Raw genomic sequence first — 17,005 nt, forward strand, 5'->3', positions numbered from 1 at the left:
TTCTTTGTTTCCTACCATTTAGCATCGTTCACAACTTCTTAAGCCTTAGCCCCACCCATCTCTTTACGAATTCACATGTAAACACATGAGTCAGCATGACATTGTCCTCCAGAAGGTAGTCTCTCCATTACTCAGCCAATCATGGATCCTGCCTTTATCCCTATATAGCTCAGTGCTTTCTCCTTGGCTAAACTCATAATTACATTTTTTATTCATATTTACGGATACCATTCAAGTTCATAATTAAGGCATATGGAAGTTCACATGTTCAAGAAGGCTTTTCTGCAACAACAACAAAATCGCATCAAACGCCCCGATCCTGAATCCAGTCACATTTGAGCAATGAGATTTTACCCATGTCTTACGTACCATGCTCAATTTCACACTCCTTATCTGCCATGTGCTCAAAGTCCTGAATAATGGAACGTCCAGCCAGATGATGGAATGTTTCATTCCACAGTTCCTCGTGAACTTTCTCTTCCCGCTCTCTGCCCTTCAGGTAGGGGTTTATATCAAAGGTCACCTCCCACTTGACTGGCTTCCCGCAGAGCAGGCCCGACACCACGGCCTTACAGTCCCCCTTCACCACCTCCTGACTGGCTGGGGTGGTGTTCAGGTCTGGCGTGGCTGGAGGCTCCTGGGGGGTTTCTATCTCACACAGCTGATTGGGGTAGCAGTCTGGTAACACAACAATGAGGAGAAGTTAGATGGCTTATCTGAGATATCAGTTATTGAATAGATTAGTGTGTCTACCATTGCTCAATGTTAGTGTGAGTGGGAGGTCTGTGGTTGTGGACCCACCCGCGTCGCCTAAGCTGCCGACAGAAGGGTCAGTGGAAGAGGAGCCGTCCTCCCCACCGGTGCTCCAGGCTCCTCCTGGGGCATGCTCTGGGTCTGCCCCTTGGGGAGCCCCCTCCTGATGGGAGGAGGGCCTGTGAGAAGCCCCGTTGGCAGGGCACCCCCTGGAAGCCATGGCAGACGTGGCACACAGACTCACCAGCTGTGGCTGTCAGGGGTTAGACATAAAGATACATGTTTAGCAAAATACTATGACCAAATATGTTGTTATTAAACCTTATTGCATTGTTAATTTATGTCCAGAATAATTGCCATATATCCATTGACTTACTCCCCTCGACTGTGAACCGACCACTAATTGCGATCGAGCCCATTCAGCCAAGCAGCTCACTCAAGTGTTAATAAGGACCATTACAGTGATGGCATTGTGCATGCAGTAATGATAGACTCAGTCATCAGAGTATGTTTTTGCCCATTCCACTGATTACACTAAATCAAGGAAAACGGCAGATACATTCTGATTATCTTTTATGGTATGGCTTACACCACAATTTAAATTAGTATAAAATTAGTATAAAATGTTTTCTTAGATTTATTTATATTTATATGTTGATGATGATCATAAAACCTGTTTTGTCTTAATAAGCAGATCAATAATTTCAGTACCCAGAACCAAATCTTGCATGCACTGGTAACTATCACAGTCTGCAGATCAATGTCAAATTCCAAGTCAATCATTTGTACAAGGGCAGAAACCATGGAGAGACAGGTGAGCCTTGCCTCATTATGCCAATGCTCTCTGGGCAACTTTCAGACAGTCCATTGTCATTCATGATATGATGGTGGCCCTCATTAGTGATGAGAGAACATTCCTCTTTTGTATTCTTGATTACACTCCAACTCAGCCCAGGGTCAGATAGCTTTATCCCACGCCATTATTACTCCTCCACCGCCACTGCAATTTCAACACTGACTTCCTGGCTTTTCTTATTGAAAATACATTATAATTGTCCGAAAGAGATTTGGGGTTTTCATGTGCATGTACAAAATGCCCGATGCTGCAGGATCAACCTGTAAAAAACAATCTTTTTCAGAATAATGGTTTTGACTTTTTCCATGAAAGCCTATTATTTTTGCGCCAATGTGGTGTTTCTTAAATTGCTTTTGTGTGGATATGAACAAAGAATAAATTGGATTCACACTTAAAGGATTCTATTTGAAGACTGAAATCAATGAACCATGTGGATCATATTAAGACATGTTTCTAATGTATTCTATACATGTTTTTCTTTTCTAGAACAATTCCCCTCGTAGTCATTCTTCTTCAGGTTAGAAGTAGAGTGTGCGATAGAGGAAGAGGAGAGTGGACACAGGAATCGAACTCCAGTCTCTAGGGTCGAGACCCAGATCTGTTGGCAGTGCCACAAGATCACAGACTCTGCACTCACATGGTAGTCATTCTTCCACTGTGCTCCATAGTCAGGGCTGGTCTGTCCATTCAGCTCCTGGACCTTCGCTCTCCTCAGTGGGTTCTTCCCCTCTACAGAGCTGGGGTCACTGGGAGTGTAGGTCTTCTTCATGTTGGGGTTGTAGTCCACTATCTGGTTGGTGCTAAACAGACGTCTTCTAGGTGACATTTTGCTGTCCATTCCTATGGGTTTGTGAAAAGATCACAATCATTTGTATGCACAAATAAACGTTTCATGTCTGAATGAGTGATCATGTCTGACCAAGTGATCATTACCGTGTGAATTGGACCAACTAAACAAAAATGGAATTTGAACCAGTGGAAATGCAGAGATGATCTAAGACCTCTAGATTCTTACCCATGGCGTTTTGTTCTCTGGGGCCAGGGCTGCTTTCTGACATGGAGTCCAAATAGGAGTCAAACGGAGGGCCGGAGTGTATGTCCCTGTGCGTTCCCTGACCGTCAGAGAAGCCTGTAGTCGTCCCTGGGTCCTCCTCTTGGGAGTGGTAGAACACTGAGCTAGCTGACTCATTGGAATGCATCATACTGTAGCGCCTCCTTTTATCCTGGTGGAAGAGTTGAAAGGGAAATGTTTGAGTCCTGCGTATCTACAACACTTGAGAGACACTAATTGATAGTTGCTGACAAAGACATTCATTTCAAGATATTGCTTTTCGACACCTTTTCAGAGAGGATATTTAAGCCTTCAAAAAATAATCCACATCCTTCACTAGAATCACTTAACATAGAGAAGATCTATTGAATTTAAATAGAGGGGAACAGATGATGTGATTGAGTCTCATTCAGGAGTGAGGAGACTCAATATCTTAATCACACTAAGAAATATGAATACATATTACATAGCCACTTTATGTCAAGGTGTAGGCCTACTTACAGATTTGGGATTGGGATGGTAGCGCGTGGTGTCGCACACCACGCTGTAGCCAATCAAACAGTCCCCAGGGAACAGGAATGTGGAGCCCACTGGGGAGAGCAACACCTCCTTGGTGTCAGGGAACAACCAGTCGATGGCTATGTCACTCAGCACTGGGGCCATGGTTTTCTTCAGCGACTTAATAATCTGGGAGTATATACAGACAGAGAGATGCAGTTGAAATAGAATAGAAACAGATCTATTGAAATTATTCTTATGATGTTCAGTGATCTGGGAGAGTACAGGCAGAGATGCAGATGACATTGTCTTCCTGACATTGTCAAGAACACCGCATTGTCTATTGAAATTATTATGAAATACCCTGTTACCCTCTGTCTGTACAATACAATTGGTTTTATGAAAACAAGACTAGAGTCTGTAAGCCTGTGAGAATGGAATAATAAAGGATCCTTTTAAAACATAAAGTATGCTGTGGAGCAGACTGATTCTAATGGGTGTTTTGCTCAGCAAAATGAATTGTTAATTGGTAACAGTGGCGAGCACTCTGTCTGAACAATTTGCATCCACTGCATAATGGCCATCCTCTATGACACTGAGAATAGCTGGTTGTCGCAAAGAGGACGATAAACATGTCATTGGAAATGAGGACCTTGGGCTGCAGTCTCTCCCCTTCTGCCAAGAACTCTGCCGTTCCTTTGGAAACAGCCGCCAGTCCTGTCACCAGTCTCCTGCAAGCACTCTGACCGATGCCGAAAGTGAAGCACCTGCCAAAACAAGATACACATCTAAGTGGCTTAGTGCCCTGGAAAGACCAGCAGCCTGTAAATGTCTGTAGGTATCTGAGTCTAATAAGCGTCAGACACCCTATCTCTCATAGACATGAATTCCCTCACGGAGACCTCTTTTGAGATGGTCCAGTAGCTCAGTGGTGGTGCTATATTACAAAACACCCCCCTCAAAGTTTGGGTTTTATAAGTAATGTAATTTGCTGCACATAGCAGCAGAGAACTAGATGATGCCACATTTAGTTTCTTCTCCGCAATGAGAAGTATGTAGCAAATGACAGAGCAGAGGAATAATTGAGTGTGTTGTCAGGCACCCTCAAGGCAGTCAATGAATGCATTGCGCCAAGAGTCGTTCACAATCTAGTCCGGTTGTGTCCACAACTAGAGCTCGTTTCAAATGTATCAAGAAGTATTAATCTTATTTGTATGCACACGTTTACAAGTCTCAGTCACAAATGACAGCTCCAATAAACCCCGTATGGTGAACAACATTGGTGCTTTCAAGACAACTGGAAACTCTGAAAAAACGAGGACGAATCATGACGTCAATGATCTTCAGGTCAGGGCTCTCGAAAGAGGTCCGGGTTCCCGACATGGAATTCTGAGTTGGATGACCGTTCAAAACAAATTTTCCCAGTCGGAGCTCGTTTGCTTCTGAGTTCCCAGTTTTCTTGAACACCCTGAAGTCGGAAACGAAAATGAGTCGAAAGATTCACTCTTTTGACTGAATGAGTCGAAAAGATCAGAGTCAGTAAAAATAGCAGAACTTCCCATCACTAGCCTGATGATGACCGAGAGTGAGACAGAGTGAGAAATGATCAGTCTCAGCTGATGATGGTCTATTTTCATCATCATGCCATGATTCCTTATCAGTTTTCCCATTAGGTTTGTCAATTTCACTTTACACATCATACTGAGTACAAATTAGAAATGTCAATCTCCGTCTCAACATCAGCAGATGCACCAGCGATGGCCCCTCTGCATATTTGGTGAGGGCAAATAGTGGGGATTAAAAAGGCAACCTTTAGCATAGCTACATGTCTGACGTGGGCTGTGTCCCATAGGGTCAAAAGTAGTGCACTATGTAGGGAATAGGGTGCCATTTGGGATGAGATTCATTAGTATTTTCTGTGTCACTGACCGGGGGTGTGATGATTTGTGAGTGTGGAGCGATAATGATTCTGGGCGCGCGGACGCATTGGTCGGACCCCTGTGTATCTAATCCAATCATCTGGGGTCATTCATCCTTTAAAAAGGTGAAGATTTAAAGTCAATTATATCAGTTGTAGTTCAGGAGAGGATGACTGCTGACTGAGATTGGAGAAGCAACAACCAAAGTGAAACAATATCCCATTCCCTGCAGACACTATTGTTTTATTGGCGGTCTTGGTCTATCAACAGCTGGTGTTTTGATTAATCAGGGGCATGTTCAGAGCATCTCCCCATGTTGAGACGTTGCAGTGTTTGAAAATATTACCATAATACCATATGACATTGTTGACACTGTGAGTTGCTTTGACTTTACCACACCCAATAGTGATGCGTGATTTGACTCAGAACCCGTAGTCCGCGCAGGGCAGGTTTAGGGACATTAAATATTGTGTGGATGAAGGGCGGGTGGGTGGTGTGCGGGTTGAATACAGAGAAAATAATACCTTAAAAAATTCATACATGTAGCCTATCATTCTTGTGCAATCTATAGGCTACATTGGCATTTTTCTTTCATTATTTTAAGCTATCTGACATCAGTGCATTAGCATAAACTTTATGGGCCAAACTGTATGCATGCCAAACAGCCTACACGCTGATCGACAAATGCTTTTGGATCGGGCAGTAAGTGTTAAAGTCTATCCATGGAGGCAAAAAGGACAATGTTGGAGTTTAAAGCTGCAATATGTAACTTTTTGGGCGACCTGACCAAATTCACATAAAAATAGATAACAGATCTGTCATTCTCATTGAAAGCTAGTCTAAGAAGCTGTAGATCTGTTCTATGTTATTTCTATGCTTCCGTTCTTAAATTTTGTTTTTGTATCTTTTACTTTCGGTTTTGTACACCAGCTTCAAACAGCTGAAAATACAATATTTTTGGTTATGGAAAATATATTTCACAGCGGTTTAGATGGTACAATGACTCTCTACACTATACTTGCTTGTTTTGTCACATAAACAGAAATTAGGCAAACTATTCGAATTTTAGCAACCAGGAAATGGCGGAGCGATTTCTGCATTGCGCATCTTTAATTCAATAAGAGAAAAGATGCGAAATGGAGAGTTGAAATATAATAATAATAAAGAGAAGGGAAGGCCAGAAAAGTAATGTTTGGAAACTGAACTCTGGACACTGGCATCATACCAATTGAATAGTCACAAGACTGACTTCAAATAGGCCTATGGCACCTCAAGGGAACTGTAGCCTACTGTTTAGATGGGTTAAATGGAAACTGAACTCTGGACACTGACTGTAGGTCTATAACCTCTTAATTAAGCATTTCTTGCAGTAATGTAGGCAACATTTTGACTCGGAACAGGAGTGGAGAAATATGATTTCTTTCTTTCAGCATCTTGAGAGAATGTGAATGTGCAGTTAGATACCATCTGTAGAAGTGCTCTCTTTACCAGCATCATAAAAGCTGATAGGCTATTTCAACCACATAAAATATACATCCAAGCCAAACTGAAATCTTAGCAGAAACATGTTGTGTCTTTTTCATAGCTTTCTATTTCCTTACAACCGGTCAAACAGATGTCATTTGGAAATTTTGCACAGAAAATATTTCCCTTTTTAATTTCTCCCCGGTCCCTAAACTTCTTTACTCCGAAAAAGAAGCAGGGAAAACTTTACCGATGTCAACTAGATTGAAGCATTAATTCTATCGATTTATGACATTATTCTGGTAAGCAAGGGTTTATTTAGTCTTCTAGGGCAACATATAATGACAGAAGAGAAGCTGTATGTATCTAATTATAGACAAGTTGACTAACAAATGTCAGAAATTATAAGCAGAAATATCTAAATGAGGCAAAACGGATTCCTGCACCGCCTGTCAAATCACTCCGGCGTCTCTGACTAGCCTAGAGCACATTTTCTATATTACCAGGTTAGGGTCGGGTGTGGGCCTCAGATTTTCACTTTATCACATACAGTGCCTTTGGAAATTATTCAGACCCCTTGACTTTTTCCACATTTAGTTAGGTTACAGCCTTATTCTAAAATTGATTAAATAGTTTTTTCAATCTACACACAATACCCCTTAATGACAAAGCAAAAACTCCTGCGTTGTCTTGGCTGTGTGCTTAGGGTCATTGTCCTGTTGGAAGGTGAACCTTCACCCCAGTCTGAGGTCCTGAGCGCTATGGAGCAGGTTTTCATCAAGGATCTCTCTGTACTTTGCTCCGTTCATCTTTCCCTCGATCCTGACTAGTCTCCAAGTCCCTGCCGCTGAAAAACATCCCCACAGCATGATGCTGCCACCACCATGCTTCACTGTAGGGATGGTGACAGGTTTCCTCCAGACGTGACGCTTGGCATTCAGGCCAAAGAGTTCAATCTTGGTTTCATCAGACCAGAGAATCTTGTTTCTCATGGTCTGAGAGTCTTTAGGTGCCTTTTGGCAAACTCCAAGCGGGCTGTCATGTGCCTTTTACTGAGGAGTGGCTTCTGTCTGTCCACTCTACCATAAAGGCCAGATTGGTGGAGTGCTGCAGAGATGTTTGTCCTTCTGGAAGGTTCTCCCATCTCCAAAGAGGAACTCTAGAGCTCTGTCAGAGTGACCATCAGGTTCTTGGTCACCTCCCTGACCAAGGCCCTTCCCCCTGATTGCTCAGTTTGGCCGGGCGGACAGCTCTAGGATGAGTCTTGGTGGTTCCAAACGTCTTCCATTTAAGAATGATGGAGGCCAATATGTTCTTGGGGACCTTCAATGCTGCAGAAATGTTTTGGTACCCTTCCCCAGATCTGTGCCTTGACACAATCCTGTCTCGGAGCTCTACGGACAATTCCTTCGACCTCATGGCATGGTTTTTGCTTGGACATGCACTATCAACTGTGGGACCTTATATAGACAGGTGTGTGCCTTTCCAAATTATGTCCAATCAATTGAATTTAACACAGGTGGACGCCAATCGAGTTGTAGAAACATCTCAAGGATGATCAATGGAAACAGGATGCACCTGAGCTCAATTTCGAGTCTCATAGCAAAGGGTCTGAATACCTATGTAAATAAGGTATTTCTTTTTTAATTTGTAATACATTTGCAAAAATGTCTAAAAGCCTGTTTTCGCTTTGTTATTATGGGGTATTGTGTGTAGATTGCTGAGGATTTTTTTACATTTCATCCATTTTAGAATAAGGCTGTAACGTAACAAAATGTGGGAAAAGTCAAGGGGTTTGAATACTTTCCGAGGGCACTGGATAGTCGGAAGGTTGCGGATGGGTTATTAGCAATTGCGGGCGGGTGAACAAACAGCTGACCCGCGCACCACTAATACCCAATGCTGAATGAGCTACAGGTTTTTGAAGTCACACCAAATAATATCAAGCACTGTGCGAACATAAGGTGCATATTTCCAAGCTTCATTTTAAAAGGATTACTGATCAATAACAACCCAGCTAGCACATAATGTTCTGAGAGCCATATGTTTCTTAGAGCTTGATGAGCGTGTGGATGTCATATGTTTATTTTGCATACAACCTTCACACAACCTTCTGGGAATGGTGCAGGATAGTTGCTTGGCTTTGAAAATTCTCAACACATTTAAGGACTTGACAAAAAACATACATTTGTTGGTATTTCATTACTGTAGCCCTTTGCTGCAGTCAATGACCAAAAGTGCCCTCTTTGGCGTCATGGGTGGAATGTTATTAATAGATACATTTTTTTAACTGACGAAAATCTGGTGTTTCTATATCAAACAGTTTTGTTATATATTTCAGTCTTCTGTGTTGTATATAAAGTGTAATATTGGGATGCAAATTGAATTTATATCTGACATGGTACAGGTGTCTTCTTTTATTAAGCCCATAACCATGTGTGTGAGGTGTATACTTTTGTTTCAAAGTGGATTTGTTTAAGATTACCAATAATCACTCTGATGACTGTGGCCCTGATTTAGCCCACTGCAGTAAAAGGTTAACAGATCGTTTCCTAAAAGTTCAAACATTGGGAATGTTCTCAAATAGTTCAGAGAATGTTAAGAAACAACGTTCTTCTGTGGGAATTTCAGTACTTCAGCATAACGTTTCCTACAGGTTTCCTCATGGTTCTTTTTAAAGTAATGTTCTCAAATTGACCCTTCGCTATGACCCACCCCCCTTGGTTACTGTTGCAACCTCGGACAACATTTTCCCGGGAAGGCCATTTCCCCATACGAACCACTTGCGAAATCCCCTCACAATGATGTCAAACTGTGTTTTTAATACACAATGAAATTAAACACAGACTACCCCTTACTAACCAGGAAACGTTTGGGTATGTTTTGCTGGACTGTCATTACAATTGCTTCACGGGAACCTGGTAACATTTGTTTGTGGTGTGGCTAGCCACGGAATGGCTCTGAATTCACTGTCAGCATGCAGTCAAAGCTACTAACCACTTTTGGAGCTAACTAGCTAGTGCTCTCAAATCATATCTTGATGTCGACAGCAGATGGCAGTTGTATAAATAACATGGCTAACTTAGCTAGCTAATATACAGTACATTTCGAATAACAAGTTATATTAAGTGGCTAGCTAGCTAGCGTTAGCAACGTTTGGTGGTCAACGAGACTGAGAGCTAGCTAACCAGCTGAGCTAGCAAACAATGTAACAAAAGTACACTACCGGTCAAAAGTTTTAGAACACCTACTCATTCAAGGGTTTTTCTTTATTTTTACTATTTTCTACATTGTAGAATAATAGTGAAGACATCAAAACTATGATATAACACATATGGAATCATGTAGTCGGACCGCAAAGTGAAGGAAAAGCAGCCAACAAGTGCTCAGCATATGTGGGAACTCCTTCAAGACTGTTGGAAAAGCATTCCAGGTGAAGCTGGTTGAGAGAATGCCAAGAGTGTGCAAAGCTGTCATCAAAGCAAAGGGTGGCTATTTGAAGAATCTTAAATATAAAATATATTACTACATGATTCCATATGTGTTATTTCATAGTTTTGACCACCATAGTCCCCGTGCCCAAGGACTCTACGATAACCTGCCTAAATGACTACCGACCCGTAGTACTGACATCTGTAGCCATGAAGTGCTTTGAAAGGCTGGTCATGGCTCACATCAACAGCATTATCCCAGAAACCCTAGACCCACTCCAATTTGCATACCGCCCCAACAGATCCACAGATGATGCAATCTCTATTGCACTCCACACTGCCCTTTCCCACCTGGACAAGAGGAACACCTACGTGAGAATGCTATTCATTGACTACAGCTCAGCATTCAACACCATCGTGCCCTCAAAGCTCATCACTAAGCTAAGGATCCTGGGACTAAACACCTCCCTCTGCAACTGGATCCTGGACTTCCTGACGGGCCGCCCCCAGGTGGTAAGGGTAGGTAACAACACATCTGCCACACTGATCCTCAACACGGGGGCCCCTCAGGGGTGCGTGCTCAGTCCCCTCCTGTACTCCCTGTTCACCCATGACTGCATGGCCAGGCACGACTCCAACACCATCATTAAGTTTGCCGACGACACAACAGTGGTAGGCCTGATCACCGACAACGATGAGACAGCCTATAGGGAGGAGGTCAGAGACCTGGCCGTGTGGTGCCAGGACAACAACCTCTCCCTCAACGTGACCAAGACAAAGGAGATGATTGTGGACTACAGGAAAAAAAAGAGGACTGAGCACGCCCCCATTCTCATCGACGGGGCTGTAGTGGAACAGGTTGAGAGCTTCAAGTTCCTTGGTGTCCACATCACCAACAAACTATCATGGTCCAAACACACCAAGACAGTCGTGAAGAGGGCACGACAAAGCCTATTCCCCCTCAGGAGACTGAAAAGATTTGGCATGGGTCCTCAGATCCTCAAAAAATTCTACAGCTGCACCATCGAGAGCATCCTGACTGGTTGCATCACCGCCTGGTATGGCAACTGCTTGGCCTCCGACCGCAAGGCACTACAGAGGGTAGTGCGTACGGCCCAGTACATCACTGGGGCCAAGCTTCCTGCCATCCAGGACCTCTATACCAGGTGGTGTCAGAGGAAGGCCCTCAAAATTGTCAAAGACTCCAGCCACCCTAGTCATAGACTGTTCTCTCTGCTACCGCACGGCAAGCGGTACCGGAGTGCCAAGTCTAGGTCCAAAAGACTTCTCAACAGCTTCTACCCCCAAGCCATAAGACTCCTGAACAGCTAATCATGGCTACCCGGACTATTTGCACTGCCCCCCCACCCCATCCTTTTACGCTGCTGCTACTCTGTTAATTATTTATGCATAGTCACTTTAACTCTACCCACATGTACAGTGGGGAAAAAAAGTATTTAGTCAGCCACCAATTGTGCAAGTTCTCCCACTTAAAAAGATGAGAGAGGCCTGTAATTTTCATCATAGGTACACGTCAACTATGACAGACAAAATGAGAAAAAAAATCCAGAAAATCACATTGTAGGATTTTTTATGAATTTATTTGCAAATTATGGTGGAAAATAAGTATTTGGTCAATAACAAAAGTTTCTCAATACTTTGTTATATACCCTTTGTTGGCAATGACACAGGTCAAACGTTTTCTGTAAGTCTTCACAAGGTTTTCACACACTGTTGCTGGTATTTTGGCCCATTCCTCCATGCAGATCTCTTCTAGAGCAGTGATGTTTTGGGGCTGTCGCTGGGCAACACAGACTTTCAACTCCCTCCAAAGATTTTCTATGGGGTTGAGATCTGGAGACTGGCTAGGCCACTCCAGGACCATGAAATGCTTCTTACGAAGCCACTCCTTCATTGCCCGGGCGGTGTGTTTGGGATCATTGTCATGCTGAAAGACCCAGCCACGTTTCATCTTCAATGCCCTTGCTGATGGAAGGAGGTTTTCACTCAAAATCTCACGATACATGGCCCCATTCATTCTTTCCTTTACACGGATCAGTCGTCCTGGTCCCTTTGCAGAAAAACAGCCCCAAAGCATGATGTTTCTACCCCCATGCTTCACAGTAGGTATGGTGTTCTTTGGATGCAACTCAGCATTCTTTGTCCTCCAAACACGATGAGTTGAGTTTTTACCAAAAAGTTCTATTTTGGTTTCATCTGACCATATGACATTCTCCCAATCCTCTTCTGGATCATCCAAATGCACTCTAGCAAACTTCAGACGGGCCTGGACATGTACTGGCTTAAGCAGGGGGACAAGTCTGGCACTGCAGGATTTGAGTCCCTGGCGGCGTAGTGTGTTACTGATGGTAGGCTTTGTTACTTTGGTCCCAGCTCTCTGCAGGTCATTCACTAGGTCCCCCCGTGTGGTTCTGGGATTTTTGCTCACCGTTCTTGTGATCATTTTGACCCCACGGGGTGAGATCTTGCGTGGAGCCCCAGATCGAGGGAGATTATCAGTGGTCTTGTATGTCTTCCATTTCCTAATAATTGCTCCCACAGTTGATTTCTTCAAACCAAGCTGCTTACCTATTGCAGATTCAGTCTTCCCAGCCTGGTGCAGGTCTACAATTTTGTTTCTGGTGTCCTTTGACAGTTCTTTGGTCTTGGCCATAGTGGAGTTTGGAGTGTGACTGTTTGAGGTTGTGGACAGGTGTCTTTTATACTGATAACAAGTTCAAACAGGTGCCATTAATACAGGTAACGAGTGGAGGACAGAGGAGCCTCTTAAAGAAGAAGTTACAGGTCTGTGAGAGCCAGAAATCTTGCTTGTTTGTAGGTGACCAAAAACTTATTTTCCACCATAATTTGCAAATAAATTCATTAAAAATCCTACAATGTGATTTTCTGGATTTTTTTTCCTCAATTTGTCTGTCATAGTTGACGTGTACCTATGATGAAAATTACAGGCCTCTCTCATCTTTTTAAGTGGGAGAACTTGCACAATTGGTGGCTGACTAAATACTTTTTTCCCCCACTGTACATATTACTTCAACTACCTCAACTAGCCGGTGCCCCCGCACATTGACTCTGCACCGGTACCCCCCTGTATATATAGCCTCCCTACTGTTATTTTATTTTACTTCTGCTCTTTTTTTCTCAACACTTTTTTTGTTGTTGTTTTATTTTTACTTTTTTGTTAAAAATAAATGCACTGTTGGTTAAGGGCTGTAAGTAAACATTTCACTGTAATGTCTGCACCTGTTGTATTCGGCGCATGTGGCCAATAAAATTTGATTTGATTTGATTTGATTCATTATTATTCTACAATTTAGAAAATAGTAAAAATAAAGAAAAACCCTTGAATGAGTAGGTGTTCTAAAACTTTTGACTGGTAGTGTACATTTTCAGATTATAAAAATACTCCTGCAACAGGCCCTGCATTTCAGGAATCACAGTAGCAAGTAACCCTGGTGCACTGTTAAATTATTTAACCATTTAAACAATGTATTTTTTTGAAAAAGACTCTTAGTTTTTCCATTGCCATCACTGGCTTTCATATGTTTTAAACTTGAGCTTGTCCGAGGTGTAGGACTCAACGACAGTTGTTATCCATTGGAGCACTGCGATTGGTTGCCACACATTCTTGGGAGGGGCTTAGCGAAGGGTCAGTTGTACCGAGAACTTTAAGAAAACTATCCATAAAAACCACAAGAAAACTTTTGTAATGTTGAGAGAACGTTCTAAGAATGTTATTTAAAAACATATACATTCCGTTCTCAGCATCAACAAAACTCTTCTTCTTCTTCTTCTTCTGTGGATTTATATGGCGGTTGGCAACCAACTTTAAGGTGCATTACCGCCACCAACTGGACTGGAGTGTGGACCAGAGAAAGTGAAGGTCTAAATCCTACAGAATAATCTCGTCTCCCTAAGGAAACGAAATACATAATTAAATACTACACATCCCCTGAAGATTTCCCCAACAGTTCACTTAATCCTGGCTCTTCAACCCCATTACTACTCAAATCTAATAACAATCGCTCCCTTTCGCTCACATATTTCTGGCACTGAAATAGAACATGTTCCACTGTCTCCATCTCCTCCTGACAATGATCACACCTCCCAGTCGGATGTTTCCCCACCACTTTCAATGTACTATTTAGCCTTGTGTGTCCCAGTCTCAGCCTTGTGACTACACTTCACTTTCCTCCCTTCTCTCTCAACCTGAGGACCTCCCTGCCCCCACCTTTTCCTGGATCATATACAGGTGTCTTCCCTTACTCTCCCTGTTCCACAACTCTTGCCACTTGTTTTTAATCACTGTTCTTATTAATCCCTTGGCTTCTGCTTTACTGATTGACAATTCCATCTCAACATTAGGCTGTTTAAGAGCCTGCTTGGCAATAATATCCACTTCCTCATTCCCCAGAGGAACATCACAAATACCCCCATCTGTTTCACCCTATACAAACACTGCAAAACTTCATACAATACATCCTGTCTGCTCGGAGACACACATGAATTTAAGCTCATCAGTGCTGCACTGGAGTCAGAGCAGATGACTACCCTGTCTGACCTCACCTCCTCCACTCACTCTGCAGCCGATAGTATGGCTAACAACTCCATTGTGTAAACAGATAAAAGATATGTTGCTCTTTTCGTCACTGCCACCTTAAACTCAGGAACACTAAAAGCTGCTCCTGTCCTCCCTGTTTTAGGGTCCTTAGATCCATCTGTGAATATATTCAAGAAAGTATTGTGTTCTTAAATGTTCACTTACAACTGAATCTACTCCTTCCTCAACATCTCTTACCCTCTCAAGCAACCCTAGATCTATCACTGGTTGAGGGAGAAACCAAGGTGGGAAAGCAGGACGAACCACAGAGGTGCTAAACTCCCTCCCAAACAACCCCATCTCTCTCGCCCAAAGCTTATATTCAGATTTTGTTCATGTTCCCAGCACTCTAGGAGCACCTTTCTTGTAGGATGTGTAACCTTATGTCCTTGTAGATTTACCCAATATGTTATCTCTAGCTGTTGTCTTCTTAACTTTAACGGCATCTCTCCCAACTCTACCTGCATCACTGCCACTGGGGAGGTCCTGAGTGCTCCACAACATATTGTTAGGGCTTGGGCCTGGATAACATCTAGCTTTTTTAAAGATGTCTGAGCTGCTGATCCATACAGTGTCTTGCAAAAGTATTCATCCCCCTTGCCGTTTTTCCTATTTTGTTGCATTACAACCTGTAATTTAAATTGATTTTTATTTGGGTTTCATGTAATGGACTTACTCAAAATAGTCCACATTTATGAAATGAAAAAAATTACTTGTTTCAAAAAATTCTAAAGAATAAATAACGGAAAAGTGGTGCGTGCATATGTATTCACCCCCCTTGCTATGAAGCCCCTAAATAAGATCTGGTGCAACCAATTACCTTCAGAAGTCACATAATTAGTTAAATAAAGTCCACCTGTGTACAATCTAAGTGTCACATGATCTCAGTATATATACACCTGTTCTGAAAGGCCCCAGAGTCTGCAACACCACCAAGCAAGCGGCACCATGAAGACCAAGGAGCTCTCCAAACAGGTCAGGGACAAAGTTGTGGAGAAGTACAGATCAGGGTTGGGTTATAAAAAATATCAGAAACTTTGAACATCCCACGGAGCACCATTAAATCCATTATTATAAAATGGAAAGAATATGGCACCACAACAAATCTGCCAAGAGAGGGCCACCCACCAAAACTCACGGACCAGGCAAGGAGGGCATTCATCAGAGAGGCAACAAAGACACCAAAGATAACCCTGAAGGAGCTGCAAAGCTCCACAGCGGAGATTGGAGTATCTGTCCATTGGGCCACTTTAAGCCGAACACTCCACAGAGATTGGCTTTACGGAAGAGTGGCCAGAAAAAAGCCATCGCTTAAAGAAAAAAATAAGCAAACATTGGTGTTTGCCAAAAGGCATGTGGGAGACTCCCCAAACATATGGAAGAAGGTACTCTGGTCAGATGAGACTAAAATTGAGCTTTTTGGCCATCAAGGAAAACGCTATGTCTGGCGCAAACCCAACACCTCTCATCACCCCGAGAACACTATCCTCACAGTGAAGCATGGTGGTGGCAGCATCATGCTGTGGGGATGTTTTTCATTGGCAGGGACTGGGAAACTGGTCAGAATTGAAGGAATGATGGATGGTGCTAAATACAGGGAAATTCTTGAGGGAAACCTGTTTCAGTCTTCCAGAGATTTGAGACTGGGACGGAGGTTCACCTTCCAGCAGGACAATGACCCTAAGCATACTGCTAAAGCAACACTCGAGTGGTTTAAGGGGAAACATTTAAATGTCTTGGAATGGCCTAGTCAAAGCCCAGACCTCAATCCAATTGAGAATTTGTGGTATGACTTAAAGATTGCTGTACACCAGCGGAACCCATCCAACTTGAAGGAGCCGGAGCAGTTTTGCCTTGAAGAATGGGCAAAAATCCCAGTGGCTAGATGTGCCAAGCTTATAGAGACATACCCCAAGAGACTTGCAGCTGTAATTGCTGCAAAAGGTGGCGCTACAAAGTATTGACTTTGGGGGGTGAATAGTTATGCACTCTCAAGCTTTCTGTTTTTTGTCTTATTTCTTGTTTGTTTCACAAGAAAAAATATTTAGCATCTTCAAAGTGGTAGGCATGTTGTGTAAATGAAATGATACAAACCCCCCCAAAAAATCAATTTTCATTCCAGGTTGTAAGGCAACAACATATGGAAAATGCCAAGGGGGGTGAATACTTTTACAAGCCACTGTATGCTTCCATAATCCATTGATGACCTTAACAGCGCTATATATATCATTTTCAATGCCATTCTATCTGCCCCCCACTCCATTCCTGACAAGCAACGCATCACATTCAATATTGTCTTTCCTTTGACAACTATGCTCCGCCCATGTCATTCGAGTGTCAAACCAGACCCCCAGGAACCTAAACCCTCCCACCCTCTCCAGATTCCTTCCATACAACTTCAAGTATATTTCCTCC

General features: G+C 42.9%; 1 protein-coding gene across 1 annotated transcript in view; it reads right to left on the reverse strand.

Moving 5' to 3' along the window:
- The window catches only part of LOC311149977 (von Willebrand factor A domain-containing protein 5B1-like), a gene marked incomplete at both ends in the record, with an annotated part of 49,005 nt that overhangs the window by 11,341 nt on the left and 20,659 nt on the right, over positions 1 to 17,005 (reverse strand). Inside the window, 6 exons of the mRNA XM_084187197.1 lie at positions 370 to 678; positions 802 to 1,006; positions 2,247 to 2,449; positions 2,625 to 2,832; positions 3,162 to 3,347; positions 3,811 to 3,925. Coding sequence (XP_084043323.1) covers positions 370 to 678; positions 802 to 1,006; positions 2,247 to 2,449; positions 2,625 to 2,832; positions 3,162 to 3,347; positions 3,811 to 3,925 — 1,226 coding nt within the window. The remainder of the gene's footprint in view (positions 1 to 369; positions 679 to 801; positions 1,007 to 2,246; positions 2,450 to 2,624; positions 2,833 to 3,161; positions 3,348 to 3,810; positions 3,926 to 17,005) is intronic.

The sequence above is a fragment of the Coregonus lavaretus genome (genome assembly GCF_964263955.1).
Source record: "Coregonus lavaretus genome assembly, chromosome: 22".
NCBI classification, from domain to species: Eukaryota; Metazoa; Chordata; class Actinopteri; order Salmoniformes; family Salmonidae; genus Coregonus; species Coregonus lavaretus.